The sequence below is a fragment of the Cygnus atratus genome, chromosome 1 (genome assembly GCF_013377495.2).
Source record: "Cygnus atratus isolate AKBS03 ecotype Queensland, Australia chromosome 1, CAtr_DNAZoo_HiC_assembly, whole genome shotgun sequence".
Lineage (NCBI taxonomy): Eukaryota > Metazoa > Chordata > Aves > Anseriformes > Anatidae > Cygnus > Cygnus atratus.
In genome coordinates this window covers 140,604,812-140,624,787 of record NC_066362.1, presented here as the reverse complement: position 1 = coordinate 140,624,787, position 19,976 = coordinate 140,604,812, and the positions used below count along the sequence as shown (strand labels likewise).

General features: G+C 44.7%; 1 protein-coding gene across 1 annotated transcript; it reads right to left on the bottom strand.

The window, feature by feature from the left end:
- Nucleotides 1-7,511: 7,511 nt before the first annotated feature.
- Nucleotides 7,512-15,867, bottom strand: NMS (neuromedin S). Its single transcript, XM_035558088.2, has 8 exons — nucleotides 15,762-15,867; nucleotides 15,588-15,643; nucleotides 15,221-15,271; nucleotides 13,938-13,997; nucleotides 10,337-10,372; nucleotides 9,854-9,895; nucleotides 8,859-8,889; nucleotides 7,512-7,653 (listed from the first exon to the last, which is right to left on the bottom strand). Exons 1-8 carry the CDS (start codon nucleotides 15,847-15,849, stop codon nucleotides 7,637-7,639), a joined length of 381 nt encoding a protein of 126 aa, XP_035413981.2. The 5' UTR covers nucleotides 15,850-15,867; the 3' UTR covers nucleotides 7,512-7,636.
- Between the last annotated feature and the right edge of the window lie 4,109 nt (nucleotides 15,868-19,976).

Sequence of the window (19,976 nt, the reverse complement as noted above, 5' to 3'; positions counted from 1 at the left end):
TATTATAAAAGTTATCAAGCAAGATGAATGTCAGGGTGTACTTTCTGGCCATTATGGCTGTGCATTTATACCTGCGTGTTCCATTACCTACTCAACAGGACCACTGATATTTTCCAGACATATTCTCCCTTCCACACAGCTTGTTAAAAGTGAATGTAGCTCATTAAGTTTAGTACCAGCCCTGGTAGGGGCCACCAACAGATCAAATGTCTGCTACAGGAAGGGAAATAAATATGACACTTGGTTGCTGTCTTATAACACATCAGCAGAGAAATGATAGCTATCCGGGAACCTGTGGGTAGAACAACAACAAAGATTTTTTCATTAAGAGTGTAACCAGTCTAAACAGGACGAATGCAGAACTGGGTTTGGCACCTGGTTTTGCAAAACATATGCTGAAGAGTACTTAGGCATTTACTGGGGTAGAGCTAATCACGCTGATAAATAATGATGCATAGAGATAATAAGATAACAGCTATTATCTAAGGAAGGATTTAAAAGTAAACATAAATTCTCTCATTTGATTATAAGATAAACTTAATGAATAAATATTACTGGTTTATTATGATAATTAATGTCATTATTTATCCTTGACATAATGATTGGGAGCAAATTCAGACAAGTATCTAGACCATCAATATTTGTCTTCCTTGGATGGCCTGGGTTTTAACAGGGTTGATTAATAGGTGTTCTTGTTTCTGAACAGAAATGAACTGGGTATCATAACAAAACTTTGAAGCTGACAAGTAACCATACCCACGTTTCACCAATGGGGAAGCTGAGGTAGAAAGGTGCCGTTTCAGTAGCATGCATGCAATAACTCATACACAGGGGTAAAGCCCTGTCCAGCAAAGCACTTGAGAAGTATGGAGATCATGCACTTAAGTGATTCACTGAAATGTAGGCTATTATTATACATCAAGAGAGCCGGAACTAGAACTCAGACATCCAATTTACCGTTTTATGCCCTATCTACTGAGCTGCCTTACTGCCTTCAGTTTCTGGCCTTACTCCTAAGAAAACAACATTTATGGCAGCATACCATTTGCTTGCCTATCCATCTGTCCCCTTCTATTAACTTCTGAATCCGCAGCTGTAGGCAAATATGATGGAGAGCTGAAACCACAAGCTGATCCCTACCAATTGCATGGCGTTAGCTCTGTGAAAGGAAGAGATCCTGTGAATGCCCTGGCTGAAATAAGGGCCACAGCATGAGATTATGCTAATGAAATGATAATAAAAAGTATCTTTCATTAAATACAATATAGGAAATCCTCCTTGAGTCGCATATCTAATAGAAATAACTTTGCTAGTTCTGCTGATCACAGAGCGGCTCATTTACTTTTCTGAAACAAGACATTAATTGCACAGTAATTTCACACTTGGCTAGTTCCCTCATATCCCATGCTACACATTTCAGCTTATGCCTAGTCACCTGTAGCCAAGGCTGCTACATGATTTAGTTGTAAAGCAAAGCAATGAAAAATTTCAAAATGCAGCTCCTCTGGCAGCTCTCTTGTTACCAGTGCTACAAAACACGTTTATCTTGATGTAGCATTACTTTCTTAACTCGATTGTGGTATGGTGCAATTATCTGTCAAGGAAAATGGATGTTTTCAATAACAGCCATTAGAAAATGTGTCTACATGGTACTCCACAATTCAATGAAGCTGTGGGCAGATGGAAGCATGGAAATGAAATGATGCCTGGAAAAAAAAAAAAAGCTCTTCTACTACCCATCTAGGGGATTGATCTTGCTGATGGATGCATCAGTTTTGCAGAGTGCCTGCAGATCACTCTGTGCTGAGACTTGTGTGCTTATAAGTTTGCCACCTTTTGTCGCTGCTTCCTTTGTAAGGAGAATAAAATAAATAAATAAATTACAAGTTATGGCCTCCGATAGCTTTGTCCAGGTGAGTACAAGGGGTACACAGTCTTAACCCATTTGTTACCCGAGTTCGTGTACAAACGAGCACATTGCACGAGCGGCCACAGCACGGCAGTGATGCCTCGCAGAGACCGGGGTGGGTCCTGGCGTGCCTCTGTTGTGAGCATCCCAGGCTTGCTAGCAGCGTTGCCCTCTGCTGCCTAGCCCCAATATTGCAGCGCTAAGCATCCTGTCCTCTTGAAAAGCCAGCTACACGCTCTGCTGCAGTGTACCGGCTGTCATGAAATAACTTTCGGGTATCCCAGTGCCCAGTGGTTATGCTACACCGACTATACATAGCTATGGAAATAGAGGAGACAATTTGGTATAGACTACCGAGTTATAAACAAAGGCTGTTTGGGGTATTTACATAGCAGATCTATGGTGCAGCCCATGGAGAACCCATGGTGCCCATGTGGCTGTGGCAAGTCCTTCACTCCAGGGTCACAAGAGGAAGCAGGAGCTCAGTCCTGCACTGAATTACCCTCCCAGATTTTGTTTCTTTTCTGATGGGTCACACAATTGGTGATCCTTTGTACTCTGGCGTCAGTTCATGTGTGTACTGTATTTCGCCTTTTCTGTTGGAAATTCTAGTTCGTATGCTGGTCTTTCGCTGCTTTACGTTTAGATGGCTGTACTCCAGAAATATGTGCGCTCCTCACCCCAGGCAGGAATTCAGCAGGGACTATCTGAACTGCTGTGCGGAAACCCCTGGGCTTTGTGGTAAAGGTGTTCAAAAGCTTTGTGGCAAAGATATTCAAAACATTTTTTTCTTTAAGTTTTGCTGTATATTCTCCTTCAGACTTTGTCTATTGATCTCTCAGTAGGTTTAAGGATAACAGATAGGTGGTATTTGGTGTGCAACGTTCTTTCCCCTAGAGAAGTGTCAAGTTTTTAGCTGGTGAATCATAACCAGTTATGAGACCAGTTACATTTTTGTTCCTTCACTGTAGAAAAAGTAGATCCAGAAATGACCAGAGAAGGAGACTTGGCAGCTGCTTCTAGTTGTTCGGTGGAGAAACCTATCAGGGTGATAACTGTCTGGATTAAGACAGTTTACGGCCATCCAGCTCTGTCAAACACAGGCTTTTTCTCTGTCTGGTAAGGTAGAGGGGCGGCAAAAGCGATGTGTGAGTTGTCTGGAGCAGGCAGGTAAGACAAGCCTTCACAGCGATCTCCACACAAGCATCCATCCCAGCTGCCAGTAGCGATCCTGCAGTCACTGCTCGATTCTAATAGCCCAGCAAAGAAATAAACATTTTGGTGCTGTCTTTAGAATAATAAGCATATCAGTCTTGTAGCAGAGGGTTATTCTGTGGCCTCACATACACAAGTAAAACTGCTACAGGGTGCAGGGAGCTTTTGGCCAGCCTGTCAGGAAGCTGCACATCTTCTGTCAGATTGGTCTTGTTAAATGGTTTTAAATCTAGAGCAGGTAGATTTGCAATTTCTGCAGATACTTCTGTCTCATAACCTGCTGAGGGCTGTGAAGAGGAGATGAGCAGTAAGCTGATGTGTGTTTAGCTCCTAGATAATATTTCTTGTTGGGCATATCTGACAGTTATCTCACCAGCCTTTGGGTTGTCCTCATTGCCATTCGTCTGAATGCCCCCATTTGTTTTCGAAGGACTCCGGTTTGTATGCAGTCTGAGTTTGCAGATCCCAAATGGGCATTTCGTTTTTTATTTTTTTTTCTGTAATCCATATACTTCTTTTTCCACACTGGGATGTCTTCTCTTGTGCTACACAAGCATCCCAGAAGCAAAGACAGCGCCCTTCCCAGGCTGCCCCATAGCTCTGGGTATGTGCAGCTCTGGGAATAAGGTGGCATTTGTCACAGTTTTTACTAACACAAGATGAACTGACCTTTACATATCAATGCTATGAATCTCTCCTCTTCCACAGGTGGCATTTGCATTGGCAAAGGTTTCCACTGAGTGTCGAACAAGATGAACTTTCATCTACGTACAGTCTAAGTGCTGAGCTCTCTGAGATTGAATCTTCCACCGCAGAAGCAGTCAGAGTAACTTCTCTCTGAAGTATGCTAGATATTCAACAAAAGAATGGTACTAAATTTCATTAAATGAAGCATAATTAGCAATAAACATTGCACTGTGACATAACACAGAGGAGAGAAAATGCTGCTCACAGTTATTTCAGAGCTAGGACTTTTGTAATGTACAGTCCAAGTCAGGTTTCAGTCCACCTGGAGAATTTGTATGACCAAGAAAAGATAACTCTGCCTATCAGTCAGGGCTTCATTCTCCTGATTGTCAGATATAACGAGAATCCTTCCTCATTTTAAGCTTTCTGCTCCTGGCTGTATCCATGGGCATGGTGGTTACTGCCAGGACCAGTAAGCTTAAAACGAAATATTTTATCACTCCCCGCTTCAAACCCTCCTTCTTGCAACCAACCCCTCTTCGTTCAGGGTTCTAGCTTCCCTTAACCTGCCTTTCCTCTCTGCTGGGCTCTCCTCTGCTGCCTTTCCCTCTTTCTCCTCCAATGCTACTCTGTAAGTCTTCCCTACAGCAAGCAGTGCAAAATCTCCCATGTCTGCCTTTACAGCTTCTTATTCACTTCTCATTCACTCCACATTGTATTTTTGTGCTCTCCCAAACATTGATACTTGACTGCTTGCAGTTACCCATCCCTGTTTCTGCAAAGCTGTGACTGATTATTCTTCTGCACGTATGATACCTTATTCTCATCCTCAGTGAGCCATACATTTTTTTTTCCCCAGATGTATCTTTGCCAAGACCTTCCTGAATGCTGACTCTGTCCTCCAGCACTTGCAGTCCCTCCCAGCTTGCCATTGCCTGGAGATTTAGTAAGTGTGCCCGCCTGGTGGGAGCCAGGTTGTGAGCGAGTGCTATCAGCCCTGCAAAACCCCGCTCATTGCATTTTGGCAACGAAGCTTCAGGAACAAATAAATACTATTTGTCGCGTTAATTCTGCCACAACTTGTTTGCATCCTGGATTCAGCAAAGTGTTTATGCAACGTTAAAGGGCTAGCCCCTTTGCTAGAAGCAGGAGTTGATGCCTGTGAGTCCTGCCTGACCTAGGACTGTGGGAGAAGCCTGCACAGTGCATTTCACCTTCCACCTACGGTGCAGAAATGGAGCAAGGGGGACCGGCAGGGAGCGAGGCTGTCCAAGGCAACAGAGCATGAAGGGACCTCAGAGAGCGAAGGAAAGTGCCAGGAGGGTTTTCCTCTCATGCTTCGTGCTCTGGCTCTTTAGCAAGCAGCCCGTGGTGAGGGCACGCAGCACTCACCCCCGCCGGCCAGCCCATTTGCAGGTTCCTCGCTGTGCGCTCTGCTGAGCGGTGCCGTGCTGCAGGAGCCGCTTAGCCGAGCCCCGGCAGCCCAGGCTTTTAACACAGGAGGTCCTGGACCAGCCTGGAGTGATTTTCAAGGTAAATTAGGCGGCGTGAAGTTGTGCCTGCCTTGCTGAGAGCCAGCAGAGCTGTCTCGAACGGCATGCTCGAAGCTTCAGCAACTAGTTTCAGGAGTTGATTAAGTGTCAGAAAAAAAAATAAATAAATCCCCTTTGTGGCTTGAATGTATTGCCTCTCAGAGTAATTGAATCTCCCCTGTTGCTCCTTTTCATTACAGGAGGATGGATAAGCATTGGATTTACTCTTCTAAACATGCTCATTACTTTGTATATCCTGTCACGTCCCCTTTTATTTGTCCCTTCTCTTGCTGACATGGGGAACTGAGCTTTTGTTCCTTTTTCTCACTGAAATTTTTCTGTCCTTCCGATTGTTGTTGTCACCCATCTGGACTCCTCAAGTTTCTGCTGTGGGTTTTGCAGTGGGATGGATGTTCAGAAAGAGTTTTGGGCCAAGGATGATCTCTACATGTCAACGCTATGAAGCTCTCCTCTTCCACAGGTGGCATTCGCATTGCTCCAGGGAGCAAAGGTTTCCACTGAGTGGCGAACAAGAGCTCTCCTGTGCGTGTTACAGAGGAGCCAGTTACTACCGAAACACGGCTGAGGAATCTCAGCTAATTACCTGCAGATTACCATGCGTTTATCACTTTTATTTAGCCAGCTTTAAGGCCTCACTAGACGTTATTCTTGAAACCTGCTGTGGGTGGAGGAAGGCGCTGCTGATGGCAAGAGCACAGCATGAGCTGCCTGTAGTACAGTGTTCATGCAGAACCGAGCAAGACTTGATCGTCTTTAGCTTTGGCCTCTGATGTGAAACAGGCCACAAGCGCCATTGCTGTGCTTTAGCATCATTATCTTGCAATTACATGCATTACTGCAGTGCATCCCCACCACTTGTGGTTGGTTTAGCTTTCTCCCAGCCGGCTCCTAGCACTTCAGGAGCTAGAGAAGCCAGCATCCCTTTGGTAGGCCATTAGGTGCCCTGAAGCCATCCCTCCTCCAGGCTGACCCAGCCCTGTTGCCCCTGCATCTCCTCATGGACCAAGCGCTCCAGCCCCAATGGTTTTGGGGGGGATCTACATGCGCTCCGGTTTGTCTATGTCTTTCCTGGATTAGGGGCCCACAGCTGGATACATTAACCTAGATAGGGTCCAACCAAATAACTCATCACTTCCCTCTGTCTACTGGCCAAAATTCTGCTAATACAGCCCAGATTGGAACCTTAGCCAGTTAAAAATAAAAATAACACACCAGGCAAACAAAACAAAAACACACACACAAAACCACCACTAGTTTCTCAGGGTATGTTTTTGAAGACCGTGGACCTGGCAAACCCCATTCACAGACACTTATCCCAGCGTAACAGAGATGGTTTCATGCCATGGTACAAGGGCTGAGTTAATGGGAAGATAATGTTAAGGGAATTCCCTGAGCTAAGGGAAGATAATGGAGGACTTGAGGAGACCACTGCTGTGGGACAGCTTTTACTGGGGAATCCCAACCTGGTGTATTTCCACCAGGTAAGCCTTGTAACCCCCACCCCGCCTTTTATTATAGTCTTTCCCGAAGGAAGTAACAATTTCAGTACTTTAAGCTTTCTGTCCCTAAATAACTCCAACTTCCCAAACAAATCACCCCACCCCTTACAGTGCAAACACACTTGGCTGCACCACAGATTTTAATTCCCCATTTCAGTAAAAAGGGTGGATATTTAGAATATCTCTCATAAGTGACTCATTTGTGCTTTACGATAGCCAGTAAGGCAAGGTGGAAAAAAAAAAAAAGTATCATCTGATTGAATAGCGCCTGTCTGAACAGCAGTATGTGTTCCACTTCCTTCAATGTGCTTTGGGTTCATCATTTATCAAACTCAACCCCTTAATTATTCAAATTAATAAATAATTCATGAAAATATCCACAATAATTTTAATGTGTTGTTTAGGATGTATATTCTGAAATTATAGGAAAATATATTTTCTTGTCAAAAGGACAGCTCATCATTCATGACCCTATTAAGGAATATGCAATAAATATAAAACGCATTGTTGAAAGTATTTGAACATTATCTATATTCAGATGATTGATTTCTTCTGAATACAGTTAGAACGAGACAATGCTACAATACAGCCCAACGAGGTTTAGTACCTGCTACAATAAAAAAGGACAACAAGAAGAATTACTGATTGCAAATTTATTACATGGAACACTAAATTCCAGACAACTGAGTCACGTAATAGACGAACAGGGCAACAGGAAGTCTCTTTTCTTTGTATAAACCAAGTTACCGAGCTAGTAAATCAACCCACAAACTTCATATTCCGTGGTATTCTGAAACAAATCAACACAAAATCACATTTTATGTTGAGAAGTTGATCTGAATATGATTTAGCATTCACTTATGTATGTCTGGTCCTCAAATCCTAGCACCAAAAGATTAAAATAGGTGAAAGTTTGAAATACTGGGTAAGTGCCCGTATCTGTTACTTGCATTCAAAAATGTATCCTCCCTCCGGATACAGTCCTTCTCTCTCCACCATCTCCTAACTTCACTGACTTTCATTCAAAGCAGTGAAGGCAGTGCTGATCCTGCAGCCCAGATGATTCAGGGCACTGAGCTGTGGGTAAGACCAGAGCAAGCACACTGCAATGCTGCTCTGTGATACAGTCTTTGTCTCCTTTCTTTCTGAAATGCTTTAATCTTGAAAATACAGCAAAGGTATTATTTGCTTTATTTCTTTGCATTATTTCTTTGCTATTCTCCTGTCTCGTCCCCCCGAGAAAAACAACCCTTCCAGCCAAGAGTTGGATGTAATTCTTATGCTGCAAACAAAAAATATTTATCTTTTATTGTGGGATAAAAGATTGGAAGAAGAGTAACAAGGAGATGCATTTACATTGACTGTTTTGTGCATTTCCCATTAAAGCTGAGACCTTCAACAGACCCTTCCAAGGATGGATAAAGAAGAGCTACATGATATTAGATCTCACTGTCCTCCTTCTTTACATCACCACACCACCTCTTTTTAGTTAATGTTTACTCAAAAAGAGATCCTAATGCTGAGGTGAGAATGACTCCCTTCTGCATGCAGAGAGCTGTATTAGTGGGTTCTCATGTGGGATTAGGTGACTGAAGGTCTCTTGGAACGTAGGTCAGTGCACATATTTATCATGGTGAAGGACCTGGCTAGTTTTTATGTTCAAAGTACAGTTTACACCCTCTAGAAACAAAGGATTGTTTTCAACCTTTATCATTTTTGTATCACTTCTATAATTTTTACAGGGGATGAAAGCTCCTCCTGAACCAACCTTGAAGAAAGAAAACAGTCCTTTTGTCAAAAGTATACACTGTAACTCCTTGAGCATGCAAGAAAGCACTTCTACCCTGACAGCTTTCAGAGACCATTTGAAATATCCAAATGGGTATCTAGGTTTTTACTATATTTATAATACTCCTCAGTAACTCCTTCTGTCACAAGGATCATCATAATTGAAACACAGAACAAATACTTGTCGCCTTTGGATGGCCTACTCACCACTGCCTTCAATAGTTCTTCCATTTCGAGGCTGAAAAATACAATAATGAGATAGATTTATAAGATGGTATTTACACTACTATTAGATGCCAGATTCATATGCACACCAAAATACACCTCCCAGAGCACGTGAAAAGGCTGCAGTAAGATTTCCTTTAAAGGGGCAACATGTCAAATACCAGGGGGAGCCATGCATGGTGGGTTTTGCCTTTGAACCTGAGAAGTATTTATTCAGCCTCCAACAGTTAAATAGTCTGAGTTTAATTATTCTCATTAAGGATCTTGGTCCCACTTCATCAAGGTACTAACCTGATGACCAACAGAGCATATAAATACCAGGATTGAAAGTACCTGGCTGGCCTGAACTGGGACTCTGGTTACCTGCCAGAATCTCCTTTTTAACAGATTTCTTTTCTGATGTGTTGACAATATTCCTAATAACTAGTTTGGTGTCAATCAAATAAGATTAATCATATAATCATAGACCAGCATATTCTGCTTTAGACTGTGCCATAGTTCATCAGGCCAATGGGTGAAAAAATTGAGGGAAATGATGATCTCTGTAACATTGCTTTGGCTTTTCACCCTAATACACAGTGTACCTTTACTTACTAACTGGACCTTTCAGACCATGTGGACAGTCAGCTCAGGCACATGTTTCATGTGGTGAATTTAGTACGAGGGTACCTTGGCCATTTCCAACACACAAGCCACATACTACTTCTATCTTTGGATGACTTGACTCGAGACAATTGCAGAGTCACCTCTTCCAGGAAAAAAGGTTTAGTCCATTACTACCCCAGATCTCATTATCTTGTGGTCTTTTAGCTGAACCAGAGCTTTTTAAGCAAATGGCTTCTTCAGCTTTCAAGGAAGGGTTATTTGGTATCTAATCAAAACAAGTGCAGCAAGAATTTATAAAGGTAAGCAGTTCCTCATATCCATATATAACATTGTCTGTTATGCAAATCTTTAAGAGCAAAAGATTCAGATACCCTGAAAAGGAAAAACGGCCGTCCCAGAGTCCCGTGACTATCCTGTAAAATAAAATACAAAACCATTAACAAAACACTTAAAGCTCAGTTCCATAGATCTGTTTACAAGTTTTGGTGTCTGTCCATCAGATTATCAATAATTCAGGGCATTTTTCAGCAGCATGCAAACAATGAGATGCTGATAGTCTCCAATGCCCGTTCATCTAGAATGCTCATTAAAAATTAATACCCAAAGGGCAATCTCAACAACTATCCATTTTGTCCAGTGTAAATATAGTAAATTACCATAATTAAAGATTCACAGGCTTGAGAAAATGTAGAAAAGAAAGCTTTATACACGGTGCATTTCTTTGCAGAAGCAGGGTCAGCACAGCTTTCTTCCCAACCATTAAAAAAAATTTACTTGTATAAAGCAGCAAAAGAAACACAGAAATGGCCATACAACCCGTCTACTGCTACTCACTTGTCATTACATTTACATACCTTCTTTGTAAATTCTGCAGTAGCAATCTGTGATTCCTGCAAGTTGACAGGGTAAATTAATCAAGATGTTGTCACTTCTTTGGTTTGTTACATTTATCCTCTGTCACTGATCAGATTCTCCACTCCATGTGAGAAGAGAGAGAACAGTACAAACTGAGAAGACAGCTACAAGAACAGCAGCAGCGAATGGATCTTTTTAAAGATTTATTTTAAATCTCACTTTGACCAACCTCATCATTCAACATGCTTCCAGCTCTGGGGGGCAAAACAGAACTCAAACTGTGGTGAGCACAGCAGCTCCATTCCTCAGGCTTGAATGGTACTGATAGCTCTTACCTTCTTAAAGTGGGGCTGCTCTCCGGCTTTTGGATTGCCCTTCTGAATTACCCAGGCATCATTGCTGTTCTTAAGCCTTCCCCTACACCCTTTTTATTCCTCAGGAAATTCATCATTTTTCTATTCATCCTGACATCAAAGAATAGAAACTTTCCCCATGACTTCATGGGAGCAGACCGAGCCTAGTGTCTAACGAAGCTCTGAACCTGCACTCTGGTACACCTGTGAGGTCTGGGAGCCCTCCTGCCTGCAGCACAGCTGCCTGGCTCCACACTTCTGGCTGGCCAGAAGCTCTAAGCCAGAGCCACTGTTACATCAGCATATTGGCTTTACGTGGCAAGGGCTTGGCAGCAGGGGGGCTGCAGGGGTGGCCTCTGTGAGCAGAGCCCAGCAGCTGCCCCATGTCAGATCAGAGCCAGCTCCAGCCGGCTCCAAAAGGGACCTGCTGCTGGCCAGAGCCGAGCCAGGGATTGATGCTGGCTGGGCCTCTGGGAGAGCAGAGTTAGGGAAAGGGGAAAAACCTGCTGGGCTACAGCAGCTGGGAGAGAGGAGTGAGAAAATGTGAGAGAAGCAGCCCTGCAGCCCCCAAGGTCAGTGCAGCAGGAGGGCAGGAGGTGCTCCAGGCACGCAGCAGCAGGTCCCCTGCGGCCTGTGGAGAGGCCCCTGGTGGAGCAGGCTGTCCCCCTGCAGCCCATGGGTCCCACATGGAGCAGATCTCCACGCTGCAGCCCCTGGAGGAGCCCCCGGTGGAGCAGGTGGATGTGGCCTGGAGGAGGCTGCGGCCCATGGAGAGCCCCCGCAGGAGCAGGCCCCGGGCCGGAGCTGCAGCCCGTGGAGAGGAGCCCACGCAGGAGCAGGGGGCCTGGGGGGAGCTGCTGCCCGTGGGGACCCGTGCTGGGGCAGTTTGCTCCTGGGGGATGGACCCCGTGGTACGGAGCCATGTGGGAGCAGTTCTTGAAGAGCTGCTGCCTGTGGGCAGCCCCAGCAGGATCAGTTTGGGAAGGACGGCATCCCATGGGAGGGACCCCACGTGGAGCAGGGGCAGACGCAAAGCGTTAGGGACTGACCACAGCCCCCATTCCCTGTTCCCCTGCACCACTTGTGGGAAGAACATAGAAGAAGGTGGATGGAGGGGAAGGTGTTTTTAGTTTGCTTTTAGTTCTCACTGCTCTAGTCTGTTAGTCGTCTGGGATGAGCTTGAAAAACAAGCACATATAATGAGTGAGGATATGAAGACAAATGAGGAGATCACAGGAAATGTGTGCAGATGGGAAACTGGGGAGTAGGAATTTGAAAAGAAAAATATACATGAAAGGAGGGAATTGGGATTCAGGGTATGAGATGAGGATTTCCTCGTTAACCTGTTCTTGGTTCAAGCCTTGAGGCAATGATTTATAGAACAAGTCCCATTAATGCCAGCTCAGTATGAAACAAAGAAGAAAAGTACATGCTCAATCAGAATGCTTTAAAGGATGCAAAGAAGGAGAATATAAAGATTGTTTGTTCTCAGATGATATATATCAAGTAAAGAGATACCAACTCCTGAGTTAGACTAATTTTCAAATATCCTATCTAATTTATGATTTTATCCTATGGAAGAAACATGGCAACAAATGAGCTTCTAAACAGTGCATTGGCTTGATTTTAGGAGGGGATTAATGGAGATTATTCTTATGTAGCTGGGTTTAGATATTTAGTTCCTATTGATGTCTTTGAAAGTGCCAGCTACAAGATATACCTGAAGATTAGATGCAGAAACTGAGTAGTCTGTTAGTTGTCCCAACAGATTAAGTTCCTCAAATGGAGTTCAAGTCCCATTATGCCAAAATTGCCATTGACTTTGCCTTTCATGATGCTGAGGCATCATCTCTTCTCTTGAAACGCCATCTGCCTTCTCTGCTTAATCTACAACTCTGAATCAAAATTTAAATAAAACCACACAAACACCGGATTGTGAAAAAAGTTCAGGTCCAGGTGAAATCAGTAGGATTTTGTAACTGTTTCATTTGCTGCACCACGTATAGACTCACGTTTGCAGTGTCTTCTCCAGAGTCGTCGTGGGCTGAGAAAATACAGCTTCATGTTGTAAGAGATTTGAACAGCCGGGTAACAATTAGCATTTTTGTTTAGTTCTTCCATATCTCATTTAGCTTCAGTCCACCACTTAATCAGACTACACCTAGAAATCCTACTGCAGATATGTGACAAGTATTAGTTGTACCTCTTAAAAGGTTACTGTATGGGATCCAGCTCCCAGTCTTAAGGACTCAAAACAGAGGGTGAATTTTTGGCAAGTTTCCTAACTAAATCAGCCTTAGAAATAGGGCTGCACTCAAAGTTACTGGCTGATTCTGAATGTCCCCTCATTATCTAAGCTGTAGAAGCACAGGAGTTAATGTTGAACTCAAAACATTCGGTGGACATTTAAGACTGAAATGCTAGAATCTTTATATAATAAACTTCAGTATTGTACATTCTTATAGCTGCTTTAAGAAAACATGCAAGAAATTATCAACTAAAGACACTGGCAAGAAGAGAGGTGAAATACACGTCAAAATACTTTCTATTATTGTCTTGAAGGCTCTTTTTTATTAAATCACAACTATAGGACTCCACAAGTGTCTATAAGCTCCACAAGTGAATTAGCTTTCATAACATACCTACGGGCAGTGTGAATTTTATGGGAAAGGAACTGTTGATTAACTGGTGATAATAAGAAAGCAGTATAAAGCAGAACTGACATTGAGCTAGGTCCTAATATGACTGCACCAATGAGGAAGTGCTATACTCAATAACTCAATCTTTCAGCTTAAGCTTTTGAATCTGATTCAGGCACACACACACAAAAAAACGCTTAAATAAAGCATCAAAAAAAAAACAGTAAAGCAGCTCATAATGTTTCCGTGTTCAGAACTATCTTAAATATGCTGTTGAACCAATGTTGTGTGGTTTTTTTTTTGTTTGTTTGTTTGTTTTTAGCCTATTTAACCCTGTATTATTCAAAAGTAAGGGTCAGGTTAAAATGCTAGCCCTAGTCGCAAGGTGACATTTTGGCTCCTGAGGTCTAAAAACAGCAATTTGATTTATAATGTAATGGAATTAAGAATTACATGCAAACCACTAATGAAAAGAAATATTCTTTTATATACTTCATAGTTACTCTCCTGCATCGCCTGATTCATGACAATATTAGATTATACATTATTTTTTGGAGAAACATTTAAGTAAGGGATGCTTTTAAGTAAACGAAGCAATTACACCTTACCTCATTTGTATGCATGCTGTTGAATATGGAATAACAAAGATCCAAAACAGTGCTGGAGATCTGCAAAGTCAAACAGCAGTTTAATACATTTCCTGATAGGATGTAGTATACAGGGTTTTTACACAGAACAGGCTTAATTGTGATCCCAGTGCAATTTAAATTGTACACAGTTCCACTCAAACCACTCAGAGCAAGGTAAGACTTCCTAAAGCTATTATGAGATGAAAAACAAACATTTTGCACAAGCAGAATGCACATAGTACTACTCATGTTGTCAGTAGAGTCTCTTACGATAAAGAGATTTAAATAAGTCTTTCATATTTAAAATACACTTTCCTATGCTAAGTGTTCTAAGAATTGGCCGTTTTTTTGGCATATTTAATGTACACATTTTCATCTATAAGCATTTCAGCTGAAACTGTTTGGTATGTTTGACCACAGAGCCCACTATATTCAACAGGGATAATTCTATCATTAGATGCTAAAATCACGATGGTCCAGTTGTACACCTGTAGGATAAGTGATCACAGGCAGGAGAGTAACTGTGCTGAAGTCAATTACCACAGCTCTTTTAATGGATTTTATCTCAGGACTCCCAAGGAGCAAGAGAGAAAAGGTGGGGGTGAAATAGACACCCTCGGAAGAGCGTGGTGGGGGGGTGTTGCACACTCACTTGTACAGAATAAGGGTTTGCTTATGTACACAGTCACGTCAGATGAGAAATAACTACAGCACAGGAGATAAAATGCAAGACACGCGAATAACTGGCTTTGAGAACTATTTCCCACCAGTCTTACAAGACTGAAAGATATCAGAAAAAAAGCTCAAAATTTCCAGATAACTGCTGATCCTACAAAGACTTTCTCAACCCTTTGAAAATGGAAATGACCCTTGGGCTCGGTGCTGAAGGCAGCGGGCTTGCTCTTTCAAAGTCACTCGGCTGCCTGAAGTGCTCGCAAGCTCCGGGCCAGCGGCACCACTGCAGACACGAGCTGTGGAGCCTCCCCCTGCTCCCCAAGCCTCTGAGGACCTCAGAGAACCCCCCTACACCATCCAGGACCCCACTGGTATCTCCCGCAGCACTCAGCAGCGCTTCGTGCTCCACTGTGATGGGAAGAAAAGCACTCCGGCTGTCCCTAGGACCGAGTTAGCCCTGCGAGGAGGACAGCACATCCTCCAGCAAGCTCTCTGGCTCTCGGGGGTCCCGCAGCATGCGGTGCTGGGGGGCACGGGGCTGTTTGTGTGCCTGCAGGAGAGGAAAGTCATTGCCAAAGGCAGCTTACCTGGGGTTGGTGAGACAGCTCCATCCACTGACTGAAGCACAGCGCCAGTTGCTTGAAGAGTAAAGACCAGACATTAACAGCGGGTTTTCATAGCCGGGGGCCCACATTTAGCTCGGGGAGCCAGGACCGGGTGCCTAGGAGCCTGCCTGGCTCTTGCTGTCCCGTGTGCCCGATCCTTCACACCAACCCCCCACATCCCCATCCCACCACCTCCCCGGGCTGCAGAGGGCTTCACCCCCCTGCCGCCCTCACCAGCCGCTTGGGACACCCCCGTCGGACCCCCAGCCCGGCGCCCACCTCCCGCAGGGCTTTCACACGGCGGCCAGCCCGGCTCTGCCCTGGTGCAGGAGGAGGAGAGGAGCCATACCTGACTTTTGGGCAGCTCCGCGCCGTCCCTGTAGCGGGAGAAAGGCTGGGGAAACCCTGCGGGGGGACACAGCGCGTACAGAGAGATGCAAGGAGACGGGGCGGCCCCGAGGGCAGGCACCCCTTTTATTTTAAAATTAATAAATATAAAGGGGAGGGGTTGTCGCCGACCTACCTGAGCCCCGCGGCAGGGCGCAGAGGCAGCAGGCGGCGAGCAGCCAGGGCAGGGCGGGCGGCGGGGACGGGGACGGCGGCGGGGACATGGCGGGGGGCGGCGGACGGGCAGCGGCCGGGCCGGGCCGGGCCGCCGCCTTTATGGGCCCGCGCCGAGCCCCCGCCCCCGGGCGGCTGAGGGGAGGAGGAGGCGGTGGTGGCCCCGGTGGTGGCGGTGGTGGCCCTGGTGGTGGCGGTGGTGGGCCTGGTGGCGGCGTCGTCCTTGGGACAGCGGCGTGGAAGGCGCCGTGTCAGGGTTTGGGCGGTCTGGCTCCTCGGCGCGGCTTGGGGAAGGAGGTGTGCCTCCTCTGGAAGAAGGTGCACACCGAACAAGTGCTGGCCCTCTGTTATATCGGTCTTCATGAGGAAAGACGCTGTTTCTGTTCTTTATTTTTTCTTTCAACTCACCACTTCCAGCCCCTGGTCAGTATGGTTATGGGAAAACCAAGGCGCTGCTCATGGTGCTCCGCTTTTCTTCCCGATTTAATCATTGTCTTCGGCTTTGGGAAGTGCTTCCCTGTTATCTCCATGCTAGTTCTCAGGGCAAAGCCTTCCCTTAGAGCTGAGACAAGAGAGGCAGAGTCCTCAACTCTTCTTCATAAACTTTAACCTGCTGAAACAAAAGCGTAACTTCCCCTTCTCCGACTTGTAACATACGGAGGGCAATGCCCCGCTGTGGGATGCAGGGCATAACAGGCTGCCGGAGGCACTGCTGGCACAGGGTACCTGATACCGCACGTAGCTGCAATCCAGATCCTCATGCATCCCCATCCCACAACCTCCACAGGCTGCGCTGTGCACTGCAGGGATCATGGCAGGGCTGCTCCTGGTGGGAACATCTCGGCATCCCAGGATGGCTAGAGAGGAGAAGAGGAGCATGTAAGGAGGCACAGAGCAGCCGAGTGGCCCTGGTACCATTAGTTTAGTTCCCCCTTCACTTCTTCCCCTGCTAGTGGTGGCTGTCCATGCCTCCTCACAGCCCCCTGGGTGTGAGGCGCTGAGTGGAGAGCCAGCGGGAGAGGTCAGGGCCTTGCCAGAGCAGCACCCACCTGCGACCCTCTTACCCGTCTTGACTAGAAACGGGACTTTCAGGCCAGGTCAGCATCCAAAGAGATCACTCCTGCTGATGGCAGAACGCCTGCCCTTTATGGAAGCTGAAGCAGATTGCAGCGAGTTTTGTGGTTATGATTTCTCAGAGCAAATCCTCATAGGCTTTGAGTAGGAAGGAGATGCAGGGTTTCAGGAAATCCATGCCCTTTTTCTGCAGTGACTGCTGGCTGTCCGAGCCCAGGCAATCCAGGAGCGAAGGGACTGTCTGTGTTTGTTAAATTTTCTCAGCAAAGGAGGATGGCATTTTAATTTTGTCAGCAGCAAGAAGCGTGTTCCTGCTTGGTGTAATTTTATTTAAGCTGATGTGGTCACAGAAACATGACAGCAGAGCCCCACCGGTGTGAGAGGTAGATGACAAAATGATAGATGGTAAAGATACTCTGATGGATTGCACAATTCATATTAACCATCTTCCCTCTGTCTTTTGACATTTTACTTTTAACCACACTGAAAATTGTTGTTCATCAACAGTGTTTCTGTTGCCACACTTAGCACAGATTATGCACCCAAATCACTCCCATGGTGCAGAAACATGGCATCCAATAGATCCGTTCTAGGTTCAGTGTTAGTTGCTATCTTTTCAAACACTAGTATATTAAATAGTAATTCTTTTAAATACTAATTAGTTGTATTGTACCCTAATTAGAGGCTACCAAGTCGCTACTAATTATTCACTGTAATGGGACGTGGTTTTCTGGCTTTCCCCATCTGGTAAGAAAGGCACAGTCTGCTGCTTTCTTCCTCAGGATATTCATTATCCGCCTAAAATCACGCTTCCGTCCCACGCAGCCTGTTAAATAATAGCCCCTTTCAAACTATTTAAGTATGCCCAATTTCAGGAGTGTGCAGTGTTTGCTATAGCATAAGGAAAGAGGCGTATGATCATGTTGGGTGGGTAAGACCTACCCCTCTTTGAAGTAAAATACTGGATGTTGCCTGAATCTTTCCTTCCTTCTTTGCATGCACAATGCAGCATCCACTGCTTTATTTCACCCTTTTCTGATGAGTACCTTAAATGTACACTTCAGCAAATCTTGCCTACATGTTGGTCCCGTGAAGCCTGTGGAGCTGCTCATTTGCTTCAAGTGAGGCTTATACTTAAAGATTAGATAAAAAGTAAGTCATACAAGTTCCATTAAAAAAATAAAAAAACAGTACAACTTATTACCAAATTGAAAATAGGATTTTATCAGCCACAGTGCAGTGCAAGAGAAGAATGGATAAAAGTGTTTAAAAGTAAAATTTCAAACAGCTGAATGTGTCACATTATGAACCCGTCCTCCTTCCTTAAATCTGAACTCTCTTCTGCTGCTGTACATGTCGTTTCAGAGGTGTTAGCTCGGGTGCAGTTCTGCCAATGGATATATCAGCACCAAGACAGATTAATGAGCCATACTTCTAATGCACAAGTGAAATCCCCCCTTTAAGGTCCTCGGCTTCCTGCGTGCAAGGAAAGAAATAGGTTAAGAGTTATTATCAGTTATTCACGAACAAGTTAAAATGAAGCTTTGGTAGGGGGGTCATTGGGAAATGAGGATTTTTTATGGTGAGTCAGGAGGCTTGGCATATATTTAGTACCAGTAACATTTTGGCACCCATAATTTTAGATTAAAACATGCTGTGATAGATAAATGAAGAATAAGAAGAAAATTTGTTTTCAGCAAGCGTACGGGTGAGGGCTGGCTTCCTTTTCGTAAATGATCTCTGCAATGAAGTCAGCAGGTTATCATGGACAGTGAGGACACAATCCATAAAATGTCACCATCGTGCAGTTCCCAAGTGCATCTGAACTGCCTGCTGCTGCCTCCTTACGCCTCGCACCCTCTGCAGCTTGGCACTATTTGCTAAAAAACAAGCTGTGGTCCGTTGGGAAAGATGGAAAAAAGCTGCAAGTATTTATGAGGCAAACCTGCCATAAAGCTTGCAGATATCTCCCAGTACTTGTCCTGGATTAAATATGACAGTGCCTGCTTACGCTGAAGTTTAATGTGATTTTAAGTTAACATGCATTTGTGTTCCCAGCACAGACAAATGGTCCAAACTGTGAAAACTCTCGTCTCGTTTTTGTTTCAAGCTGGGCAAGGCTCAACTCAGCACTCGGAGCTGTGGACCCAAACCTTGCTCTCACCAGCACTAAGTACAGGATAGGTTTCTTTTCTTTCGTTTGTGGTTGGTTTGCTGTGCTTTGTAGATATAAGGCCATGGGCTTAATGTGCTGTATGTCAGCAAGTCTTTAAAGAGGATCAGTACAAGCATGCCTCATACAGTAGCAGATCAAAGACAAGCTAACTGAGAGCCTAAATGTGGAGGAGTAGTGCAAATGGAGGAGTTAGAAGCTAGACTGGGAATCTAAACTGTTAAATTATGTTGGATCACTCCTTGGCTATTTCTTGGATAAAGGAGATTTTATGATTGTTAGGTTGAGCCAGAGAAGTGGAAACTCCTCTGAAATGAAGCAATTTATTCCTACTATGTTGTATTGTATGGAAGCAGTACAGTGTGACGGGCTATATGGGGCTATGCTGGGCTGAAAGTTCATTGTGATTGGCATGCTTCGAGGCATTTGGAAAGATCTTCAGTCTGAAACTCCCACTTGCCTTAATTTTAGCAGTGTCCTGTTCAGCTCAGGCAGAACAGTGGGATAACTCTGTCAGTTATCGGTGGGATAACTCCATCAGTTTCAGTGGCTGAGCTTTCATTTGTCCAGAATGATTTGTTCCTGACTCCTCAGCTTGTGCCTTACCAGAAATTTCTGGTGGTCTCCCGGGCAAATAGTGGAGTGGCTGACATCACCAGCCGAACAGATCTGATTTTAACAGCTGCATTATAGTGCTGACACTCATTCATCCACACCTCCTGCATGTGAGGGATTTACCTTGTAGCTTTAATTTTCTCTGAGTATAGTTATGTATAAATTATAATTCTGTGTTTAGAGAGGGACCACCACAGTCTGTGGTATTGGATACCTTATACTGATTTTATACTGTATTGTATATTGTATAACTGGGAGCTCACGCCTCTGGGCACCCCGAGTTATGCTTGTATGACAGCAAGGAGTATAACCCAA